Below are 22840 nucleotides of genomic sequence, written 5' to 3' on the forward strand. Positions count from 1 at the left end.
CATCAGAACATGGTTGATTTATAAATAGTTAATATTTATTACGTTTTTGTTTTCGTCTTCTTTGGCTTTTAAAAAAAGCTGTGAGCATGGTGTCCAGATTGGGTTGAAATCCAGGGAGCTGGATAGTCCTGCACCATATAGTCTTTAAGGGTTTTATGGAGCAATTCGTACACAGACACGGGCATAGTCTATTGAAAAATCCAAATGTATCTACTTGTTGAGATAGTCCAAGCTGTTCTCAGTCATCTTGATTACCCCTGACTCACTGGAAACAAGTGCTTTAATCATCCCAAAAGGTAAAAATCAGCAGTTTTCTGCAGAAAGAACAAGAACACGCTGTCAGCCTGTAAGAAACACAGGTGTTTTTAAATAAAAATGTGTTTGAAAAATGTCAAATGAAGCTGTCATAAAAATCCTTTTAGCAATTATACTGATTATAAAAATGAAAATATTAAACATTACTTAACTAATCGATAAATTAAAATACTGACTCTAAAAGGCTAGTGTAGTTTGCGAGAATTGTAGGAATATAAAATAAAAATTAGCATAGTAATATAAAACGTATTTTAAAAATGTGTCTTTGCAAAAATACTTAGTAATAAATAATAAAGAAAAAGTAAAAATTTGGACCAATATTTCAATCAAATGCAGGTTTAAGGGGGAAAGTCTTAAGCTTTTGTTTCAGAGAAGACTCTCAGAGAGACTTTGATCCTGCGATCAGATGTCACCTGTTCTACCTCAGCTCACCACTGCCCCCTCCTTAAAAGCATGAACTGGTTTCTCAAGAACAATGAAATACCAAAAAAAGTTTGAATTTAGCTCAAAGCATCAGTTGATAAAAGCTAGTTCTGACAACAAACAAATATTGTACATCCGTCTTAATGCTAACTAAAGCCTTAGTCACAACTGCTCTTACGGGTGGACACGGGCTGTCTGCAGGTAATAGAAAAAGGGCAAATCTTTAAAGGCCACGCTGGTGGCCCACACACAATCTTAAGATCATAGACAACCTGGTGACCCTGTAGAGCGTAAATGGTCATGCACTTTTTTTTCTCTGGCCATGCTGCATAGGACAGGTTGTAGTGAGCACTTGGGCAACAAGTAAGGTAAGTAAGGAGGAAGTAGGTGAGATGCAGGCACATTGTACAGATTTTTAATTTTTTAACCCCCTACGCAAACCCTTCGCATTGTGCAGGAAGCATGTTACTGCTGTTCAAGTGATCAGCAGTCAGAGAGTCAGTCTCCTTGCTTGAAGACTGACTCTTATGACATGACATTAAGAAATTAGACAATAAGAGCGTTGTTTGTGTGGGCATCCTGCAGGCGCTTACGTAACACATGCACACCCTGTGAGGGCAGCATCTGTGAGCAGTCAGTAAGGAGCCAGTACTCCTTACAAATGACTGGCGTAAGGGCACCGTATGACAACTGCACCTATACAACATAAATACATGTAACTTCCGTTAACTTCACAATAAACCTACCACACAAATGACAATGGTACGCTCCGTTTCCATGACGTCCTTTAAGGTGGTCACACGAGCCTCAAGAGAACTGCAAGATACTCCTACGCTCCTCTTTAGATGCAATCCCTCCACTCTACAACCTTCAACGGCCCAAAAACCTGAAGCACCCGTACGGGTCCACCCTCTCGTATGGGTGCATGTGACTAAGGCTTAAGCTCTTTATCAGAACCAAATGGGCCCATTTACAGTCCTTATCTCATTTAACAGGACTGTGGGCCTCCTACTTTAGCTTGCTGGTCTCTAATGCTTGTGGTCTGGATTTGAACAAACTTGCCACCACTACTATGTCTCTGGGTACCAATAAAAATTGCATGCACCTTATTGTTCTCCAAAATTGAAACAAAAATTCCCCCAGTAATGTAGCCTAAGCAGCTATGGGTACGGGCCAACGTGTTTGTGACGGCTCTAATTTTCCTTCCATCCTGCAGGCAGCGTGTTTTTTGGTGACTGCACTCCTCCACCTCTTCTTTATGGCCTCCTTCTCTTGGATGTTGGTGGAGGGCCTTCTGCTCTGGAGCAAAGTTGTGGCAGTCAACATCAGTGAGGACAGAAGGATGAAGCTGTATTACATCATTGGATGGGGTACGTGTTTTAAAATCTTCTTACAGTTTGGGTTGATTCTTGGAATTTTTCAATACCACTATAGCTTCAAATAGTTTAAAAGGTCCTAATAATTAACATGTGTTGGGCTAGAAAATGTGTAAATAAATGTGTTTCCTTAAAAGTACATGTAGTTTAATTATTCCAAAGGACAATTTGCAATTATAGGAAAAATAGAAACATGAGATCCTAAATGGTTTTGGTTTTTTGTTGGTTACTCTACTGGCCCAGAATAAGGATTTACCTCTGTTTCTGCAGCTTGACATGCATTTGAGCAGTGAACTTACATGACATAATGTATTAACAATGGAGTGAACCTTCCTCTTTATTTATATGAGTATTAACAGACAGTTTTGTGAAATTAAGACCTCTCAGAAAGTACGGCCTTGGTACAGCGGTAGGGCGGTCGACCTCTGATCGGAATATACTGTGGTAATGTACAGGTTCAACTCCCGCCTTGCCCGCCCATGTGTCAAAGTGTCCTTGGGCAAGACACTGAACCCCACATTGGCTCCGGTGGTTATAGGTTGGCGCCATTGTTTGGCAGCGGAGCTGCCCTCAGTGAATGAATGTGTGTGCATGAGTGAAGGGAATGGTGACTGTAAAGCGCTTTGGGCCTTCTAATATATGAATATATGCCAGTTACCATTTTTACATGTGTGTGTGAACCACCTTAAACAAGACATCTCAGAATTCTACTTTGTTTTTCTCAGAGATCACTTTTCTGGTTTAGGCTTGACAGAATTTTTTTCACGTTATATTTTTCTACACTGAACAAAAATATAAATGCAACATTTTTGTTTTTGACAAAAACTTAAAGATCTAAAATATTTACAAACACGAAACAACAATATCTCTCAAATATTGTTCACAAATCTGTGGAATTGAGCCCTTCTCCTCCCCACCTCACATGTGTGCCATATGAAGATGCTGATTAGACAGCATTATTGCACAGGTGTGCCTTAGAGTGGGCATGATAAGAGGCCACTCTGAAACAGTTGTGTCACATAGCACAATGCCACAGATGTTGTACATTTTGACGGAGCGTGCCGTTGGCATGCTGACAACAGGAATGTCCACCAGAGCTGTTGTTCGTGAATTGAATGTTTAGTACTCTACCATCAGCCGTCTCCAAAAGGCGTTTCAGAGAATTTGGCAGAACATCCAACCAGCCCCACAACTGCAGACCACAGCCCAGGACCTCCATATCCAGCAATTCAATTCCAAGATCTTCTGAGACCAGCCGCTCAAACAGCTGCTGAAACAATCAGTTTGCATAGCCAAAGAATTTCTGCACAAACTATTGGAAACTATCTCAGGGAAGCTCATCTTCTTGCATGTCTTTCATACTCACTGGACATGTCAGCAGTTGAGCATGTTTGGGATGCTCTGGATCTGCGTATACGACAGCGTGCTGCCGTTCCTGCCAATAGCAACTTCGCACAGCCATTGAAGAGGAGTGGACCCATATTCCGCCGACCACAATCAACAACCTGATCAACAAAGATGTCAGTAGCTGGAGCTCTTTCTTTCCCTCTGGTCACACACTTCATCTCAGCTGCCCCAGCGCACAGTTCCTGGACGCCGCTCACCTGACTCTCATTGACAATCACCCAACTATGGTCTGTGCCTGCCAGCCTGCAGGCTTCTATGTCCTTCTCTGACTCTGACTGCCTGCCACCTGCCTCGACCCACAGCTGCACTGTGAAATCCGACGTCTGATGCTCCCCATGCTCGTGCTTGACCTCTGCCAGCCCGACCCTGCCTTAGCTTCACAGACTTCTAGTTGTGCTTGACTCATGTCAGTCCTTCTGTCAATAAACCTGCTGCACATGGAACCAGCCGTCTGCTCTCCTGTTTGTGACTAAAGACATACATGGATCTGTATGTCTGCAAGTAGATGCATCATAATGGAATGGAGCAGAAAGCTTGTGGCCCACCAATTGTAGCTTCTAGCTTTTCCTATCAGCATTTTTTGGTCTGCTCCTGGTTCAGAACAATTTGAATAAAGAAATACTCAGAAACATAATTTCAAATTTAATTTTCTTTATATATCTCCTCCATATGAGAAAAATGCTACAATAACATGTTAAAACACCAAAAACATGATGTTCATTGGCCTGCGTCTTAAACCAAGTTTAAAGAGTGGCCTGCTTTTTTTTATTCCATTGCTACAAGGAGTTACCCATAATTCATAATTTTCTTTTAGAGAGGCTGCTATGACTGCTATGTTTCAAGTATTTAACAATGTATTTGTTTCTCAGATTTAACCCTTTTTAAACCTCATTGAACTAATTTTACATTTTAAAAAGTTGAATTATGTATATTATACATTCACTTTTGTTTGATTGAAAAATAATAAAGAAATCCATATAGCTAAACAGTAAGGGCTGAAAATAGAGCATGGTCCTGGTTGTGGAAGAATGACATTAACTCATTCTGTGGCCTCCGACTCTTGACCTGTATAGGTTCTGTTCTTATCAGTTTTATAGCTGTTATTTATTATATCCTACCTAGAAAACATTACGCGATGTCTTGTCATGTTACTCTTCAGCCTTAACCCAGTTTTTGAAAAAACATCCTGCAGCTGTTCGTGTTTCCAGATCTGTCTGCGAGGGTTTGTTTTGTCGCATGATGAGCTGAGAACACCATGTGAGCTCGTCGTACAAACAGTCAGATGGGACTCACATCTCCATGCATTTGTTCAGAATGCTGCTCAGACTAAACAGCCACCAGGAGCAGAACAGACAAAATATTTAGCTGAACACGCGCCAACAATCCATTTCACAAAAATACATCTTTCATTTTTTTTTCTTTTTTCCTTTTTTTGTCAGAGTTATGCGAAGGTTCATCTTTTCTTTCATCAATATGTTTTTCAGGAGTGCCTGTTCTGATTGTTGGTCTAACATTGGCGGTATCAGTGGACAAGTACAAAGCCGAAGATCACTGCTGGCTCAACGTGCAGACTGACACAATCTGGGCCTTTGTGGGCCCTGTTGTTTTTGTCTTGGCGGTACGTATTCTTGATTAGTACGTAGTTCACATCACTTTTACTGTGAATCCACTAGATTTCAAACCTTGAACAAGGGCTGACTCTTCAGAAAAAAAATATCAGGTGTGTCGAATGGCTGATTTTACATAATCTCACCAATTGTTTAAAAGTCCCCGAAAACCCTTGTAGGTTCAGCAAAAACAACTTGAAACTTGACACACAATATTTACAACACTCATGTAATAAAATACTTTGGAGGAAACCTTGTAAGATTACAAGTTTTTGAAGTTGACAGCTTAACTGCAGTATAACTGCAGTATAACCACTACAATAACTATAAGTAGTTAAAACTCTTTTCCATCTTTTATTGATAGGATGTGTATTTTTCTGTGTCAGACACACAACATATTTTGAACTCTGTGGGGTTAAGCTTTGTCAGGAACTAGTGGTGTGGGACATTAAATGCAGAAAACCGGGATTGGTGGCAGAAACTTCAACATTTAGTAAATAAACCTCAACATGACAAAACCAAACAGGTTTGTGACCTCTGCTGTGACAAACTAAAAACCAGAAACTTAAATACATTGAGGATCAAGACAACTGTTGATAATTGGCAATAATACCTAGTGTGACTGACTTTGTTGCTATAAAAGCAAGCTACCAACACATATTAACTCAAAATTATACTTTTAAGATGCAATTTCTATTTGGCACCAACACACGGACAATTTGACATTATAGAAACCAGTGGTTTGTGAAAAAGCCTCGGCTTCACCTGCTTTAGGTCTCTGCTCCAGATTAATTTATAAACATACTCCTTCACCTACCGCTATTCTTCTGTTTTTGATGCAATTTCCATAATTCCAACAGATTCTGAAGTGCAAAAGAGCAGCTTTACACCAATTTGCATGTTTCATTTCTCCTGATCCGAATGAGTTGGTTTACGTTTATTGTAAAGAGTTGCATTTTAGCCCAAAGTTGTTTTCTCTACTAAAGAATCTGTTGGAGTAACAAAAATAACGAAAAAATATTTGAAGAGTCACGGTAATTTAAACAATGTCAACACTGGAGTTAAAGCTCCAGCGTTAAAGGATTAATGCAACTTCTATGAATGCATAGAAGTTGCATTCATACCCACAGGTATGATACCTGTGGAGCTACAGGCTTCAGCATTTTCATCTTGAATTGATTTGTAAATACTTAAAGTAACATTTCCTCTTCCATTTGTGTGACCTCGCTGTACATTTTTACATATTTACGTAACCTGCAATGCGCAAAAGGGACGGGTAGTCATGCCAAGGACAAATCAAATCAACATCAAGTCTGACTCCATTTTGTTCTTAATATCAAAACAAAAACTACCGTAGTTTTGAAAATGCAACCTCCCCCCATTTTTTGACTTTACAAAATTGTTTAAATTGTGTTGTAGAACACAAACTATTTTATACAATCTTTTTGATTGACTCAGGAACTGGTGATGTGTGACTCAATATGCAGGAGACCAGGCTTCGTGGTAGGAACCTAAACATTTAATATTAAACTTAAACATGATAAAACCCACGGAGGTGACAAAGCAGAACAGATGACCTGACAATGATGAACTGAAAACCAGACAATCAAATACACCAGGGGTCATTAACACAAGTCAGGACAGGTGTGGAGAATTGACAACCTAAACCGGGTGTGACTCACCAGGGAAAACACAAGAAGGTCAAAAAACCGAAGAACGTCACAAAAATCCAAGAGCAGAGGCCTCACAGATCAGGTGTTTTGTGTTATGGCTGAACGTGTTCACATCACTTTAACAGAACAAAATACCGTATTTTCCGGACTATAAGTCGCCCTTTTTTTCATAGTTTGGCAAGGGGTGCGACTTATACTCTGCAGCGACTTATATTAAAAATAAATTGAAATAAATACATTGTTAACCCTCCTGTTATGTTCATTTGTGAGGAACAGAGATGATGCTCCTGGGTCAATTTGATGTATGAAGTATTTTAAGTGTTAAGAGTATGTTAAGTGACTCAGAGAATCAGCAAACCTTTTTTTACAGTAAGATCTTGAAGGCTAAAAACATAATATTCTATTTTCCAATGATTTCATAGATTTAGAAATGCAATAAAAGTGAAAACTGTTTCTACAAATACAGGATGAAAACAGAGTATTAGTTGGCCAATGATGCTTCATGAAAGGAATAAATAAATAAGTTTTAAAAAAAATTCTGTGAAATTATTAGATAAACAGTCTGCTATGATTGTGTCATATAAGGTTGTGAAAGTTAAAATGCGACTTATAGTCCAGTGCGACTTATCTGTGTTTTTTTCTACTTTATAATGCATTTTTGGGCTGGTGCGACTTATACTCCGCAGCGACTTATAGTCCGGAAAATACGGTAATATGGAATCATAAAAAAGTTCAAAGAATTTGCTCAAAAAGACAGACACCTCTGTCAGCTACATTCTTTCTGTTTAACATAAACAAAATATTTCTCTTTTTCCAACCAGCACATTATAAAGAACAGGTTTTTATTTTCAAATGTCCAAACATTTTGTTTTATACTCAGAGATTAATGACATTAATGTCTTGTTTTATCTTTTGTCTCTTATTGTGTACTAAAAGCCCAGTCTGCTGGGATGGATTTTTGAACACCTGACACTGCTACACACAAAACAGGTCCTTTAGGTCCCAGACAGATTTATTTGTGTTATGGTGAAAGGACTGAACTGCTTATAGATGTGAAAATGCAAAATTGGCAGCCTTTCAATTTCCCCCATTATTGTGCAGACATTATAAAACACTGGATTAAGCAGACATATACATGTCGTACCCAGAGACACAATGCCTGTTAGGAGTCAAATCTCCAAACGATCACATGATAAACAACTACAGAACCCACTGATCAAAAAAGGGTCTTAAAAATAACACGGAATGTAGGAAAAATAATTTCAAAATGAGCTCAAACGACACTGAAATCCCATTCAGTGCAAAAATAATAAACCAACAAGATTTCCCCGCAGCTGCCTCCATCTCATGCTTTCTGCAGAAGCTGCAGCGATTTGCTTTTTTTCTCTTCTTTCTGAGCGGATTTGGCACGATTCCCTCCTCTCCGTGTAGCGTGAGGATAAGTGGATCTGCAGCGGCACGTCTCATATTTGACCGAGGCCATGTTGATGCTGTTGTCCTCTGTCTGCAGGTCAATGCAGTTGTGCTGTGTCGGGTTGTCATGGTGACCGTTTCCAGCGCTCATCGACGAGCTAAGATGCTCAGTCCAAGTTCAGCATCAAAGATGCAGACCTTTGACCTCACTTGGTGAGATTCAATGGCATGTCTACCACTCCGTGTCACTCTCTCCCTTCCTGCAATTTGTGCTCTCTCTTTCATAAAAGGTTTTTTCAGTTTTTCTTGTGCGCCCACGCTCTCTCTGCCTTTCCCTCCCTCCCTCACCCATACACAGAGGAGTAGTACTTTCTATTTGGGTGAGCAGTCATTGTCAATAGAGACTGTGTGAGAGTTTAAGAGTTCACAGTGGGAGTTGGAAAGGGCTTATCAACTTAACACCTGGTCTCAGCACAGTTGTGTGTGTCTGTTCATTTGTTTGTGTGTGTGTTTCAGGGGTGCAACTCTGGGTCTGTCCTTTAAACCTCTAGTCTTCTACAAGTGTGTTTTTGTTGTATCCATCCAGTGGTGCTTACTTCTGCTCAATGGTTCACATGATCAATGTTGGAAACATGACTTTTACAAGAAAAATGGAAGGTGGAATTTTAACTTTTTACCAGTTGTTAAACAGTACAGTTATTTATTAATTGGAGGCCGTCCTTTTATTTTTTTTTTTGCAACAAGAATGAACACATTTAATTGGAAAATGCTTTGTTAATCATAAAAAGAAATTTCAAAAAAATATACTTAGTGAAGCTACTTGTGTATACATTCATACACCCTCACGAAGAGGCTGGACTTACTTTGCTTTCTTGATATAACATTAAATAAAGGCGCTGCTTTCCACCATGTGGTGTTCCTCATGCGGCATTCTGGTAATGGCTCCAGAGATCACAGAGCTAATGCGAGGATTGGCTAATCTTATAAGCTGGCAGGTACCACTCCACCTCAAACACAACTATATTCATTATCGATTCTTCCCTATATTAACCTGGTGTGACTGACAGGGGCAAAACTAAAAACAGAAAACAACCAAGAAACAGTTGACAAAACCAAATCCTGGAGGACAGTCCTCAAATGTCCAGTTTCAGTAAAGACCCACCCCAATGAAAAATGTGTTTTTAACCCTTGTGCTATCTTAGATGACCCCACCCTTGCATTGACGTGTTCCTCCTACCATGACAAAGGTGGATAAAGGTGGAAAGATTTCATGTAATCCATGGACACCAGTGAAGATCACAAATCATTGAAGAAAAAGGTTCAGCACACTGTCTAGTGGGTCTAGATGACCCAACTCCCAATGTTAAAGCGCCTAGGATAGCACAAGGGTCACCATGTTTTTGTGGCATTTTTCTGATGATAGAGGACACATATAAACTAAATTAAGCCTAAAATTACATTTCCCAAATCATAGTGAATCAAGAGCAGACGAAAAAATGCCAACTGAAAAAGCTTGTAGCAATGATGTAGGTGCTACTGTTGCCAGATGACAAGCTCCCTGCTGCACGCCATTCTGATGCATCTGCTTGTTGACAGCTGGATCCATTTAAGTATTTGTTTTCTTCGTCTGAGCTGGCATCTGGCTCGAAACTGTACGACTGAATAGCGCTAATATTGTTCGCCGTGTACACAAAGGGATGATGGGAAGAGGGGGCAAGCTTACACCGTGCCAATATTCCTGCCCACAACTCAGAGGAAAAATTTCCTGTCCTAGAAAACAACACAAGTTTTTTTTAACTTGGGCTAAAAATATATAATATGTAATAATGATTAAAAGGCGGGGATACTTTTGAAATAGATGATCAGATTGTGACTTTAAGAACAACTTTAGCCAGACATTTCCACACAAACCTGTTGTCCAATAGAACGTGTGTCTGATTTTAGGATTTGCTAATTTGGTTTGAATGGAGTTTGTTCTTTTTATTCCGTTCTTTTCCAATTCTGCAAATGGAGCAGAACTTGTAAACAAAGTATGTGTGTGATGATTTGTGTGTTTCTAGGTTTGTCCACAGCTCACAGTCTTCAGCTTGACTCCCACAGTATATCATTCTTCTAATACTCAGCCGCATAGTAGCTTGTTTTGTAAAAAGCTGGTGATGTTGGGAGTATGACCACACATGTGCAGAGAACCTAATCAAATCGTGCCTGGTCTGTTTGTAAGCAGAATTAGACCACCTCTTCAGATATGTTTTAATCTTCCTGTTTTGTTCAAACCAGAGTTCTTTGTCTGTATTACTCACACCTGAATATTTAGCAAAGAATAAAGCTATGTTAACATCTCAATTGGCGACTTGCATGTAACCCTTGTGCTATCTTAGATGACCCCACCCTTACATTGACGTGTTCTCCCTACCATGACAAAGGTGGATAAAGGTGGAAAGATTTCATGTAATCCATGGACACCAGTGAAGATCACAAATCATTGAAGAAAAAAGGTTCAGAGCACTGTCTAGTGGGTCTAGATAACCCAACTCCCAATGTTAAAGTGCCTAGGATAGCACAAGGGTTAAGTGACCAATGAAAAGTCTATGTAAACTTGAGTAAATGTGCACTTTGAGCTTCTGATTCCATAACTCTCATTTTCAATCAGGCATGCAAGTTTATTTGACCATTTTTGGGATCTACATACAAAGGCACAGCCATTGAACCTGCGTTGGTTGAACTTTGACCAATCAGGGACAATTTGGTAATGACGAATCGATAACATCACCTTTAGTTGTCACAAGTGCCAACTGTGTCAACAAATAGTGTCACAAATAGTGGTTTGTATCCGGCAGGAATCATGACATCAAGTCTTTCATTAATCAGAATAGAGCTGTGAATGAAAAAGCCCGGAGAAAGATTCACAAGATTTGTACAGCTTTGATATTTCACACTAAGCCTCTTCCAGCAGTAAACAAAGAAGAAAAAGACCCTCTCTGCTTGTCAAATGTGAACACAATATGTTGAACCGGCATTAAATAATATTTAGCACACTCTTGAATGTGTGTCAGATGCCCAGTGTGGCTGTAGCTTAACACAACCAAGCACTCTTAGTTTAGTGAACTTCATCCTGATTTGGTTGTTGCTTGATTTGGTAAGAAAAGCCTGTTTATACCTTGGATGGTAATGAATATTCTGGAGTCTTCTTGTTACTTCTTAGTTTATATATTTTTATTCAGAAAAAGGGTTTTTCTTAGAGAGAATAAAAGAAAAACCCAATGAAACATTTCAATTTCATCATATTACCAATTGTATTGTGGTCACTCTTGATGGTTTGAATTGAGATTTTTTATTTTCTGAGGCAAACTGGGGTGATTTTCTGCTTAACATACATAACTCACAACCCTTAAATTTGTGCTTGTCTCAAAACAGCATGTAAAATATGCTTCTGCGGTCCAATGTTGATGGAGATGTTTCAACACTGCTCTCCCTCAGTCCCCTTTTCGTTCCGTTGCACATAAACTGAAGGAGATGTATGCACCAGCTGTGTTTCGTCAGTTCAGGAGATTAGAGCTAGAAAGACTTTCAAAACTAAACAGAAGAGACAGTCGGCTTTGTCCTTGCACAGACTGTGCAGCCTGAAAACTCAATTTTTCTACCCAGGTGCAGCACCGCGGCAACAATAGTTATTTGAACAAAGGCGACCTTTTCTTGCCCTGTGAAATGTTTATTGGCCATATAAGCACCAGATCATTGAAAGGATGATTGCCAGCGAACAGAAAAATAACTGTCGCCCTCAGTAAAAGTTAGAAGTTGTTCAGACATTTGTTTATTTTTAAATAAAAATTTGTAGACGAAATATCTGAAGAGATGTTGCTTTTAAAATCATCTAAAGAGACTCGATGGTATCAACAGATTTGATCAATCTTATAGCTTAGCATATGTAAATGTAAAAAACTTCTACAGCCTGGTTTCCACTGAGCGGTCAGGTACGGTACAGTTTAGAATGGTTCAGATAATTCATATGAGCCTTTCCACTCAAAGTTGGACCCTCGTGGCGCGGGGGCGTAAACCGATTGCATAGCTTTGCGTCATAGTTTTTCAGCTTCAACTAAAGTGATATATCAACAACTACAATGGAGGTCATCCAGCAGCTCTATTTTTTTCCGCTTAGTTTTTGATGCTTTGTATATAAAAAGCACTTAAAGTTGTTTGAGAGAAGACTGCGGACGATGAAGAGGAATACAGCCGAAAACATTAGCGCTGATTTGGCGCTTACTTTTATCGTTACAGACCTTTCAGAAATCAACGACTTTCATTGTGTGATGACAATAGCTCCACCCGAACTGTTCCATCCCATTTTTCTATGAACCTACAATCAATGGGGGCCCAAAAATGGAACGATGCGGTACGGTTTAATTGGTCCAATTATAATGGAAATGCTCAAAATACCAGACTGTACCAAGGCTTACAAATATTTGGCTATTGTAAATTAAAATATCATATTTATTATATTTAAAAAGGTTTTCTCTTAAAATTCTTCTTTTAAGACTTTTCAATCTGACGTTACACATATTATGTTGGAAAGAAATGATATAAATTTTAGATGATAAAAGGTACATACCCTAATAATACAGGATGCTGTGATTTTCTTAAAAAGATTTTGAACTGCATAGTAAATCTTGTAGCGTTTTTCCTTCCTTTGTGCCGTTAGTTTTGCTGTTGTTGATACTCTTACTCGGTCTCATTACCCAGTTTGGGTCAAGCTTTAGCAGCTGGATAGAACGTTTCTGCAAAACAAACCTGAAGCATCAACATTCCTCTGCAGTAGGCTACTAGAAACTTTATATTTTGGGCTTATGTTTGTCAAACAAATATAGATTGCTGAAATATTACCAAATATCTCTTTTTTCAGTTTGTTCTGGTCAGATTCATTTCAGAATCCGTTGAGTTTGTTCAAATTTTCAAACCAAACTCCTGATTAATTTTACCTAGAAACAATGGGTCTTGTAGCAATTTTCTAAACAATGTGTATTTATTTATAGAATGTACACAAAGTACTATAAGTCTTAGGCATTATACTTTCCAATAATAATTATTTAGAGGTGGTTTCATTTTTCTTTTTTTTGCCTTATAAGGCAATTTCTAACATATTTTGATTTAGCTTTATGCTTCCAAAGACAAAGGTATCCACACCAGCTGATAATCAGTCTATCAAGTTAAGCTAATTGACTGCACCTGGCTGACATTGAACCTCTAAAAAAACAGAGCTTGGCTTGATCTTGCAAGTATGCCTTTGTTGGTGTTTCTGTAAAGGACCATACAATGTTTTCTCATTTCATCTGACTATATACGTGTGTCTATAGGGCTGTCACTCGCCCGGTTCTCATCCTGCTGCCAGTCCTGGGTCTGACTTGGCTGTGTGGAGTCCTGGTCCACCTGTCTGTGGTCATGGCTTATGTGTTCATCGCTCTCAATTCTTTCCAAGTAAGTAAATGTTTTGTGGAAACCCATAGCAATAGGAAGCCCTGAAAATCTTACAACCAAGATCTGAGGAAGTGTATAACGAACAAGACAATGAATGCACAATGATAGAGAATTCAACAGCACAAAGAAAGCTAGGTTATAAATGTCATGAACAAAGCAAACTGACTACAATACAGAACAAGAATATAAAAGAGAAAAACCTAACTTAATATGTAATAATTGTAGCAATGTCACAAATTACAACAAATCAAATCAAATAAACATTTGTACTCTGAGTCTGAAACAGCCCACTCAAATCCTGTTGAATTTCTTTTTTCAAGAAGCATAGGGATAATAGATGTAGGCATAGAATTTTTCAACATAATGTGAATGAATACATTTGGACAATAAAGCGTGCAACTCTGAACCACAAACCAAAAACAAATCTTTAAAGACTTACTCCTATGATAAAGGTGATTGGGAATTCAAACTGCATTACATGGAGACAAATAATCTTTTTTTTAACCCAAAATAATACTGTCAGTTAGAATCAATTATGTGTTGTTTTTTATTTTTGGTGAATAAAGATATGGTGAATAAAGGTCATCATTGCAAGATTTCCTCAATTTAGCAGTTTCCTTTTTTGTGTTTCAATTCAGTTTCAAAAATGTTGATCTATTTTGTGAAAAGTGCTTTAAAACATTTCTGTTCATTTTAAACAGAAGATCAAATAAATGCTTTTTAATATGTGCTTTTTAGTAATTGATTTTTTTTTTCATCTTGTAAATAGCATACATACTCTTATTTTGCTGACCTTTCTTTTGTTTTTTTGAACAACAAATAGTAATTAATTTGATTAATCATTTTTGAATAACCATTGGAGGTTTTCTCTGTTTTTCCTTCAATTTCCTTGAAAAACTATATGACGGAGGAAGCTTTTTTGTGAAAGTATTGGGTAAAATAATCTGTCTACTAGACTTGGTTTATCTTTTGTGTTTCAACCTCTCTCTGAAAAGCTTTTTGGTGAAGTAACCAATGACAATCCGAATAAAAAGAACGTTGGGATGACTAGTATGTGTAATAGAATCTTCAACAGTTAATCTGAAAACTGGGGATGTAAAGGATACAGATGCTTATCGAGAAGTGGATCTAGTTGTTGGATCTAGTAACAGCAGTATCTGTTCAAAAATAGGGGTGAAACAATTAATCCAATTGATTTCTATTCCAACGATCAAATCAGATCGATCTGAGGCAGAATCGAATCGATTGACCAATGCCATTAAAAAATGGTTTCAAAATTACAGATTGAGGCATGATATGTTTAAGGTACTCTAATGTTGTCCGCTGTGTCATCACAGCAGCCAACAGACAATGTGTGGAAACACTTTGAATTTAGCAAAGACATGTGACCAAACAGTGTGCTAGAATGTTCTAATAATGTTCTGTTTAGACTCTTTTGATGTGGAAAAGCAACAGTAAGCTAAACTTTGACACTAAAATGTGAATCGATTTGACATTAATTCTTGTTTACTCATTTGTTTGTACACATATTTAATGTACACTTGAATGTCTTGCAAGAAATAGAAGGAATCTGAAAAAAACTTCACTTGGACTGTTCAGCAGCAGGTATTTATCTGGTTTGAAGTCTTGGTTAAAGATGTTCTGGATCAATTTTAGGTCGGTGAGTGAAAGCTTTCAAAATGAACCAGAATTCAAAGTGAATGAAATGGAATTATTGTTAAAATGAATTGTCACACCCCTATCAAAAACAGATATTAACAAGATTATGTTGGTAAAAAGGTATAAAATCAATCAGGATGTAATTACTGTATTTGCCTTACCTAAGTTACACTGGAGTAGCCTAAAAGTCGCAAACAAGGTTGGGACTTAACAGTATTGTGAATTCGCTACAATTCTTACGTGGCTAACGCGTAGCGTGTTATAAAGTCCAGATTTATCTGACTTTTTGGTCTCATTTACAGCACTTTATAGTTCAGTGCACCTTATATATATGACATATGTTTGAAAAGTAGACCATTTATTGATGGTGCACCCCATACACTGGTAATACAATATTTAGATGCATATCAAATCATGTGAAGTGGAAAGATACAAATTTTTTTTTTTTTTTTGTAAAACATGTTCAATCTGAAATAGACGGATTTGTTTTGCAGCAAAAAACTGAAAACATTCATTGCGGTGTTATCGTCAAATATGCTTACATGTTCACATAAGAACTATTGATGCTTTTCCTGTGATTTGCACTTATTAACATTCGCTATTTTTGCCTGTCGTTTGAAAACCAATCCACCATATCTTTTCTTCACTCGTATAGTATGTGTGAGAGTCTTTCGTGTGTTTGGGAGGCAGCGATCTTTGCTTTGAACGACAGGTCAGACCACATCCGACTTCAGCCCTCCTCCTCAAATAAAATGTCATTCACTTCCTCTCCCATTAACTGCTTTTACTCACCATTTTCCTTACTCTGCCCTTGTTTCATTTACACCTTTCTGAAAATGTGCCTTTTCTCTCTTTACTTGTCCTTTTATGCCTCTCCCACCCCTCTTTGCCCTTCCCGGGCTCCAATTAATCAAAATGAGCTAGCCCCTGGGTGACCCCAAAGAGATGCTAGTTAATTTAGATTTACTGCCAGTGTCCATTTGAGGCCAGATAACACTACAGTAGGAGTTTTTCCTCATGTAGGTAGGAGGATCAGGCCTAGCCAGCCTTTCTTTTTATGAAAATAGGGAGAGGTGGTAATGAAACAAAACTGTTCTCAATAAAAGGCTCAGCAGAGATAGGTCTTCTGCAAGCTGTGTGTTGCAGTTAAAAGAAAATGAAATATTTGTCAATTATATTTATTGGCGGAATAGTGTGTCCGGTTCTGTCTGAAGTCAAATCAAGTTACAGTGGGACATTTAAAAGCTGTTTTCCTAGAACTTATCTTGAGATTGGCCCACTGTGTGCAGTTTTAATCACTGGAAGGTTCTTTGTAGCGCAAACACAATTTACAAATATTTGGAAACTTGTGTAATCTTCAAATTTTTCCTACACTTGGTTTAAATTGCAGCACACTGTCGCATAAAAAGTTAAACCAGTTTTTTATTTTTTTATTTTTTTTACCTGAGACATGCAGTCCCTTCATATCTGCATTTTTGGCTTTAAAAGAAAAATGCAAACAATTTGAATAAAAATTAGGTTTGTTAAGTTAAGCACATTTTCCAATCTGTGCTGCAAAACAACGTCTAGTTTCGGCAAAGTTCCTAAAGCATAAAATTGTGTTGTTTTTTTTTTTTTAGGAAATTGGTTCGTTCTGAATAATTTAATCCACTGACCAAGTATGGAATTCTCTGAAGTTGTCATCAAACTTCCACCTAAAACTGTTTTGTGTGAACTAAAATGTCCCTTTGTTTTAGTAATTCTCACGTAAATCATCCATATTTACATGATAAAATCCTCATATTGTCCCCACAATAATTGAAACAAGCAGCTGTGTGTACTCATTAGGCGGCACCTTTTCCCTCTGGTGTGTGCAGTACCACTGACAGAATGTCACCTGTTTAGGATCTTGCATAAAGAGTAAATTTACAAGACAATCTTTGTCTTGCAACAATCAGCGTGCTGAAAAATTGAACCATAATTTGGCTTGTGCAGCTGGCTGCCTCTAGATGACGCCATGAGGCTCTCCGGGGACCTGATCTGACTGATTGGAATGGTTTCTTCTCAAAACGGCACTGCTGGTGCACAACTGGAGTAAAACCTGTTCATCGGGATCAGTTCTTTCTAAATTTTATCGTGATCAAGCCTGAATATTGACAGTTAATTTCTTAATCTTCCTTTTAATGTGCTCTCATATTCTGAGGGTACAATACTAAATCCGACTACAAATCACCTCCTGACTGCAGCTGAGCCCGCACACACATTCGGGAAGAACTTTTTATGATCTCTAACAGGTTTAGATCACAATTTGGGATTAATATGTTCATCGTTGAACAACACGGAGAAGTTCGCAGTCACAGAGATTCTTTCAAACAGTGCTCCCTCATTTATCGCAAAGGATACATTCCATACGAAACCCAGGATGGGTGAAATCCGTGAAGCAAGAATATTGATGTTTCAAGGCTGTAAAACCTTCACTACACACTTGATCCACTTTACTCAGCGAGACATGAACATTTTCACACTTTTCTTTCTTGTTTAAAATCTCAAAGTTCACACCTTCATAGAATAATAAATCCAGGATTATGGAATAAAACCAAAGATTTACTTACAATCGAAGATTTAACAAGCTGAGAAGCTGAACGTGTTCTGTACAGGAGTCACAACATGGAGGCGATCGATTGACAAAATCCACAGCCAATCAGGATGCAGAACACAGTAGAAAAAAAAAGCATGTAAAACTGCACTGAAAAATTCTGCAAAATGGCAAGACCACAAAAGGTGAACCATGACATAGTGAGGGACCACTGTACCGCAAATGGTTAGGTCATTGTTGTGACGTGACATTTTTATTGTCTGCTTCGTTAAGAGAACTGAACTGATTCACCCTTAACGTTCCAAATAGGAAGTTCTTGCTGGTCCCAAAAAGCTGAAATCCCATGAACAGCTATTACTCAATCATTCTATTTGTCAAAATAACCATTCTTGCACTGATGCTTTTCATTTTTTAACATTCATTCATTTTCTATTCCGTTTTTTCCCTTTCGGGGTCACGGGGCTGCTAAATTACTCATTTTTATTCATGGTATTTTCACTGTAGTGCAACTTATTCAAGTTATAAACTGACCAATCAGATGCCTCAAAAGTAGGTGGTCTCAGTAACTGAGTTCAGTTTGTTGGAACCATAAGTGAGCCATTTTCTATGGGTGATGTCACTCTCACTCGGTCCAATTCTCTTACACAGTCAATGTTAACAACTGAGGTAACATATGTGGCCAAATCTGTCACACTTTGGAGCTTTGATTTGTATTTGATAGAATTTTAAGTTTCCATAGTTAATATTTAGGTTAAGCAAGAGGAACAAGATGCCCTTTTCTTCCTAAAACCAAATTCGTCCTTAAAGGAATTTTTTTTTTCACTTTCCCAAGGAAAATTTGGAAACTGCACAAAAGAGCCACCTCATGAAGTCAAACCAGAGGTGAAAGAAAACATTACGCCAATGCAGAATAGATCAATTTAAGCAGCATAGCAAGGGACATTGAAGACGCATCAAAAGTAGAAAAGAGTGGCTGAAGAAAAAAGGGCTCAGTCTCAGCGAGCTGCTGCTAACATCAACTCTTAACTACAACACAATTCAAAGAAACTACAACACAATTCAAAGAAAAAAGATCACCAGATCTGACCGAACCACCTCAGTATCTATTTCAGAACAAGTTTCAATATCCCACAAACGAGAGCCCTTTCTGCTGGTTTCAATGAGCATTAGTCAGTTAACGCCAGCACAGAAAGAGAAGTAAAATAAAAGTGATCCCGACTTCTTGGTTCTTCTGTTATCTGACCCGAGTTGTGTTTTCAAATACCTGACATGTTTCGACCGACGTCTTCGTCAGAGTGACGACTCTGATGAAGTTGTGTCTGACTTTGACACCACCCGTGTCTGATAACAAAAGAACCAAGAAGTCAGTTCATAATTACAGATAGCATGAACTTTATTGCATGGAAAAATGATCCTATGGAATATAGAGATACACATGATCATCAACATTTTACAGGAATTTATTTTGCAGGAATTGTGATGTTATAATATTTTTATGACAATAACAACAATTTAAAAACTTGATTAAATCATCAGATTAGTAAAGTTAAATGATTTATCTAAACTAGTTAATAATATATGTATTTTCTGTCTCTTTAGTAAAGCTAATAGAGTTATTTGATATGTCACACGGGAGCCCTGCCTTCAAATTTATAATATTTAAACTTTCCAAATGTCTGAAGGCACATGTGGTGTTCTTATTGTTTTTTTGTTTGTTTTAAAATTCAACTAAACATGGTTTTAGGGAAAAGTTTCAGACAAGTTAACTTTTCCCCTTAAATTTGAAAATAAAATTTTAAAGAGAACTTTTTTCTGTGTGTAGCAAAAAACTTGCATTTCAATTTAAAACCATAAAATTAGAGACATTACTCAGCTCTACGAGTCATTCATTTGAGCAGTTTGGCAACTTGCCTATGAAATGTAACAAACTTTTATTTTTTATAAGCCCTTCTCTGACTTGATAGCCATGGACTTTTAAATGAACTTGTCTGAGGAGTTATAAGAAAGAACAAAGTAACATTAACTAACAAAAATCGCGTTGTTAATCAAGTTTATTTTTCTTGCTTCTCTTCACAGGGCCTCTATATCTTTTTAGTATATGCTGTTTACAACAGTGAGGTAAGGAAGCATTTGTTCCATTGTTAGGGTTTGTGTTGCCTTTGAGGCAGAATGGAACTGTGCAGAAAGAGAGGCCCTTTTGGAGAAACCTTCTGCTGCCTCTCGCGTAGGTGAGGAATGCCATCAAAAGGATCAAAGAAAAGCGAAAGGCCTTATCTTTCACGGTGAGTGGACACAAAAAGCACCCAGTGGCAGAAATGTTTTTTTCTTCCTCATAAATATTGGGATATGTTTTCAGAACTGCTCTCAGCCAACCAGCTTCCTACATTCCCAGAGGGTGCCTGTTTCCTCCTGGAGCCGCAGTCCACCAACTCCCTCCAGTCCAGAGACCAGTGAGACGTCAGGAGCCAACAGTTCCACCTCCATGTCATTGGTTATTAAGAATGGTAGGCAAACTATAAAGTATTCAGGTCTAATTACAGAAAGTTATAAGCAGCTGTAAAGGTTCTTTGTTTAGGAAGGTACTGTATTCATCTATGGTATGCAGTGTTGGCCCCAAAAAAGTCATTTTCTTCTTCTGTAATTCATTAGTAGTAGGTTATTTATGTTTAGCATCTGTTTAAGTATGAAGCATTATTAGGACAAAGCAAATTATCTTTGCGTTATACTTTTTTTTTGGCGGATGGCGTCCTTTTTAATTCACATTGCCAATTGTTTGAAATTTGATAATGGAGGAGAAATTAATTATTGCAGTTTTGCTCGGATGGAATTCTATAACACCAAGTCTTTCATACTTCAGGATGGAACTGTAAAAAAAAAAAAAAAAAACTGGACCAAAATGTACAAGATTTGCACCACTTAAAAATTTCCCACTTGGCCTCTTCCAACTGCAGGTGGAGGACATGTGTCAGTACACAGTGGAAAAAGTTAAGAGGAAACCCCTCTCTGCTTGTCCAGTGTGTACATCAGATTCACACTGGACAAGCAGATTCAGAAACACATGTTCAAGAACCTGCGTTTAGTAATGCACGTTTTCTTGTCTCAACGTAGCTTCAGAGATTTCATGTCCCTAATGTACAATCCACTTTTGGCATCTTTGCTCATGGGACTAGGGTCCCATTCACATCCCCACAGACAAGGGAACAACAGATGAATTCTCCCACTTCTGAACCACACCAAGACCCAACACAACATCTATCGGTTATTCTGAAAATCAGGAGATTATTCACTGTATCTCCTCCTTTAACTAAATAACTTTTTTGCCCCATGTCAGTAATCGTCTTTACATAAACAACCCAAAATTTCCATCAGCAGTCAGAAATAACTTAAGAAGGTTTTTGGATGAGCAGCTATCTTCGTTATTCTTCTAAATCAACTTTTAAGGTTCAGTTTCCTTGAAGAACAAAATCCATCAGGACCAGCAGTGTCTTCTTTCATAGACCTTTCATTTGTGGTTCCACCTACACCATTGTTTTAAATGGGATATACTTCTACATTTAATTGCATAACAAATTAAACAGGTTTTTGGCTGCATTCACGTCGCTGAAAAACACAATTGTTTTCATTCCTCATCTATTCTTTTATTCAGAGCACACTCTTGAGCCAAATCCGTACTCTTCCCCTACTCCTATGTAGGTGTCTCCCCACCCCTCCAATTTTTGGGGCATTTAGAGGGGTGTGGTTTGTCCGAAAAAGTTTTTTAAGGATTCAAATTTGGATTTGGCCTTGGGGTGGATTACTTCCATCTTTGCTTGCACTTTCTTTAGCAAAGCAACACAACATCGTGGAAACAAAAAAGGTTTATTCAGAGTGGTTCAGTGCTTCCTGATAAAATGTAAGAACAAATAATTAGACTTAAAAGGAACGTGTCCAGAAAATGCGTATGCTAGTGTTGTTACACTGTTTTATTTGTTGACAGAAATCATTGTTTTAACCTCTTCAGCCCTGAACTATTTTTTGAGCCAACACTCTACACATGTAGTCACGGGCCACAGTTAAGTAGAATTAAAAACTGTGGTAATATAACCCAAAATGTCATGTCCACACTTAAGGACATCATGCATGTGTGCGTCAGGTCTTAAGAGGTTAACTATAAAATTCAAACGGAATACTCTGATTAAAAAAAAAAACAGCATAAAATCATCCAAGTTCAGAATTAAGAGCATGCTGCACAGAAATTGTGTGTTTATGTTTACTGCAAATTATTCTCATTCACTTTCACTGGACATCAGCAGCTCATCAAGAGCATCCCGCCAACAGCAGTCTGTCCTGTTTGTGTAAAGCGTGGTTAAAAAGCCTGTTGTTATAAGTCAGGATGATGAACAAAACAGCTCTGACAAAAAACAATTCAGGCTGTAAAAATCACATAATTGTTGATTTTGTCATTCATATCAAGAGCTTCATTGTTTCTCTGTGTGATAAAAGTTGGGGCTTTGTTTGTTTTACACTCCGCTTGACTTTGGCCTTGCACAAATAAATGTTTGGGTTTCTGAAGACAAAAGCCAATTCTAATTTAAAATATCTCTTTTCTTTTATCAGAGAGTTTCAGAAAGGAGAGTTTTGTGAGTTTCTCCATGAAACAAGCATCAGAAAACCAAGTAAGCTACGTGTCAGCTTTGTCACTGCATCTGCGCATTCCACCAGCTAAATTCTGATCTGTTCTTGATTTTAACAGGTAGTGCAGCTGACGGGGTTCAAGCCATCAGGTACAAAGTTTAGCTGGTTTGACATCATATAGAGTTTAGATAAGACTGTTGGTGTTCCCACTAAAAAGAGCAGAGCTTTTTAAAACTTCCAATCACATAAATCTCTTGTTAAGTAATGTTATTTTTGTTCTTGGCCTGCAATCTTTTGCACTGCACCCAC

General features: G+C 37.9%; 1 protein-coding gene across 2 annotated transcripts in view; it reads left to right on the forward strand.

Annotated features, from left to right (window-relative positions):
- adgrd2 (adhesion G protein-coupled receptor D2) overlaps positions 1-22840 on the forward strand; it is a 59996-nt gene that overhangs the window by 28774 nt on the left and 8382 nt on the right. For both annotated transcript variants that reach the window (XM_011479603.3, XM_020706244.2), the window contains 9 exons: positions 1955-2108; positions 5006-5139; positions 8312-8427; positions 13563-13683; positions 19994-20035; positions 20146-20199; positions 20274-20421; positions 22514-22572; positions 22650-22680. In XM_011479603.3, the coding sequence (XP_011477905.1) occupies positions 1955-2108; positions 5006-5139; positions 8312-8427; positions 13563-13683; positions 19994-20035; positions 20146-20199; positions 20274-20421; positions 22514-22572; positions 22650-22680 (859 nt within the window). The remainder of the gene's footprint in view (positions 1-1954; positions 2109-5005; positions 5140-8311; positions 8428-13562; positions 13684-19993; positions 20036-20145; positions 20200-20273; positions 20422-22513; positions 22573-22649; positions 22681-22840) is intronic.

The sequence above is a fragment of the Oryzias latipes genome, chromosome 9 (genome assembly GCF_002234675.1).
Source record: "Oryzias latipes chromosome 9, ASM223467v1".
Taxonomy (NCBI): Eukaryota; Metazoa; Chordata; class Actinopteri; order Beloniformes; family Adrianichthyidae; genus Oryzias; species Oryzias latipes.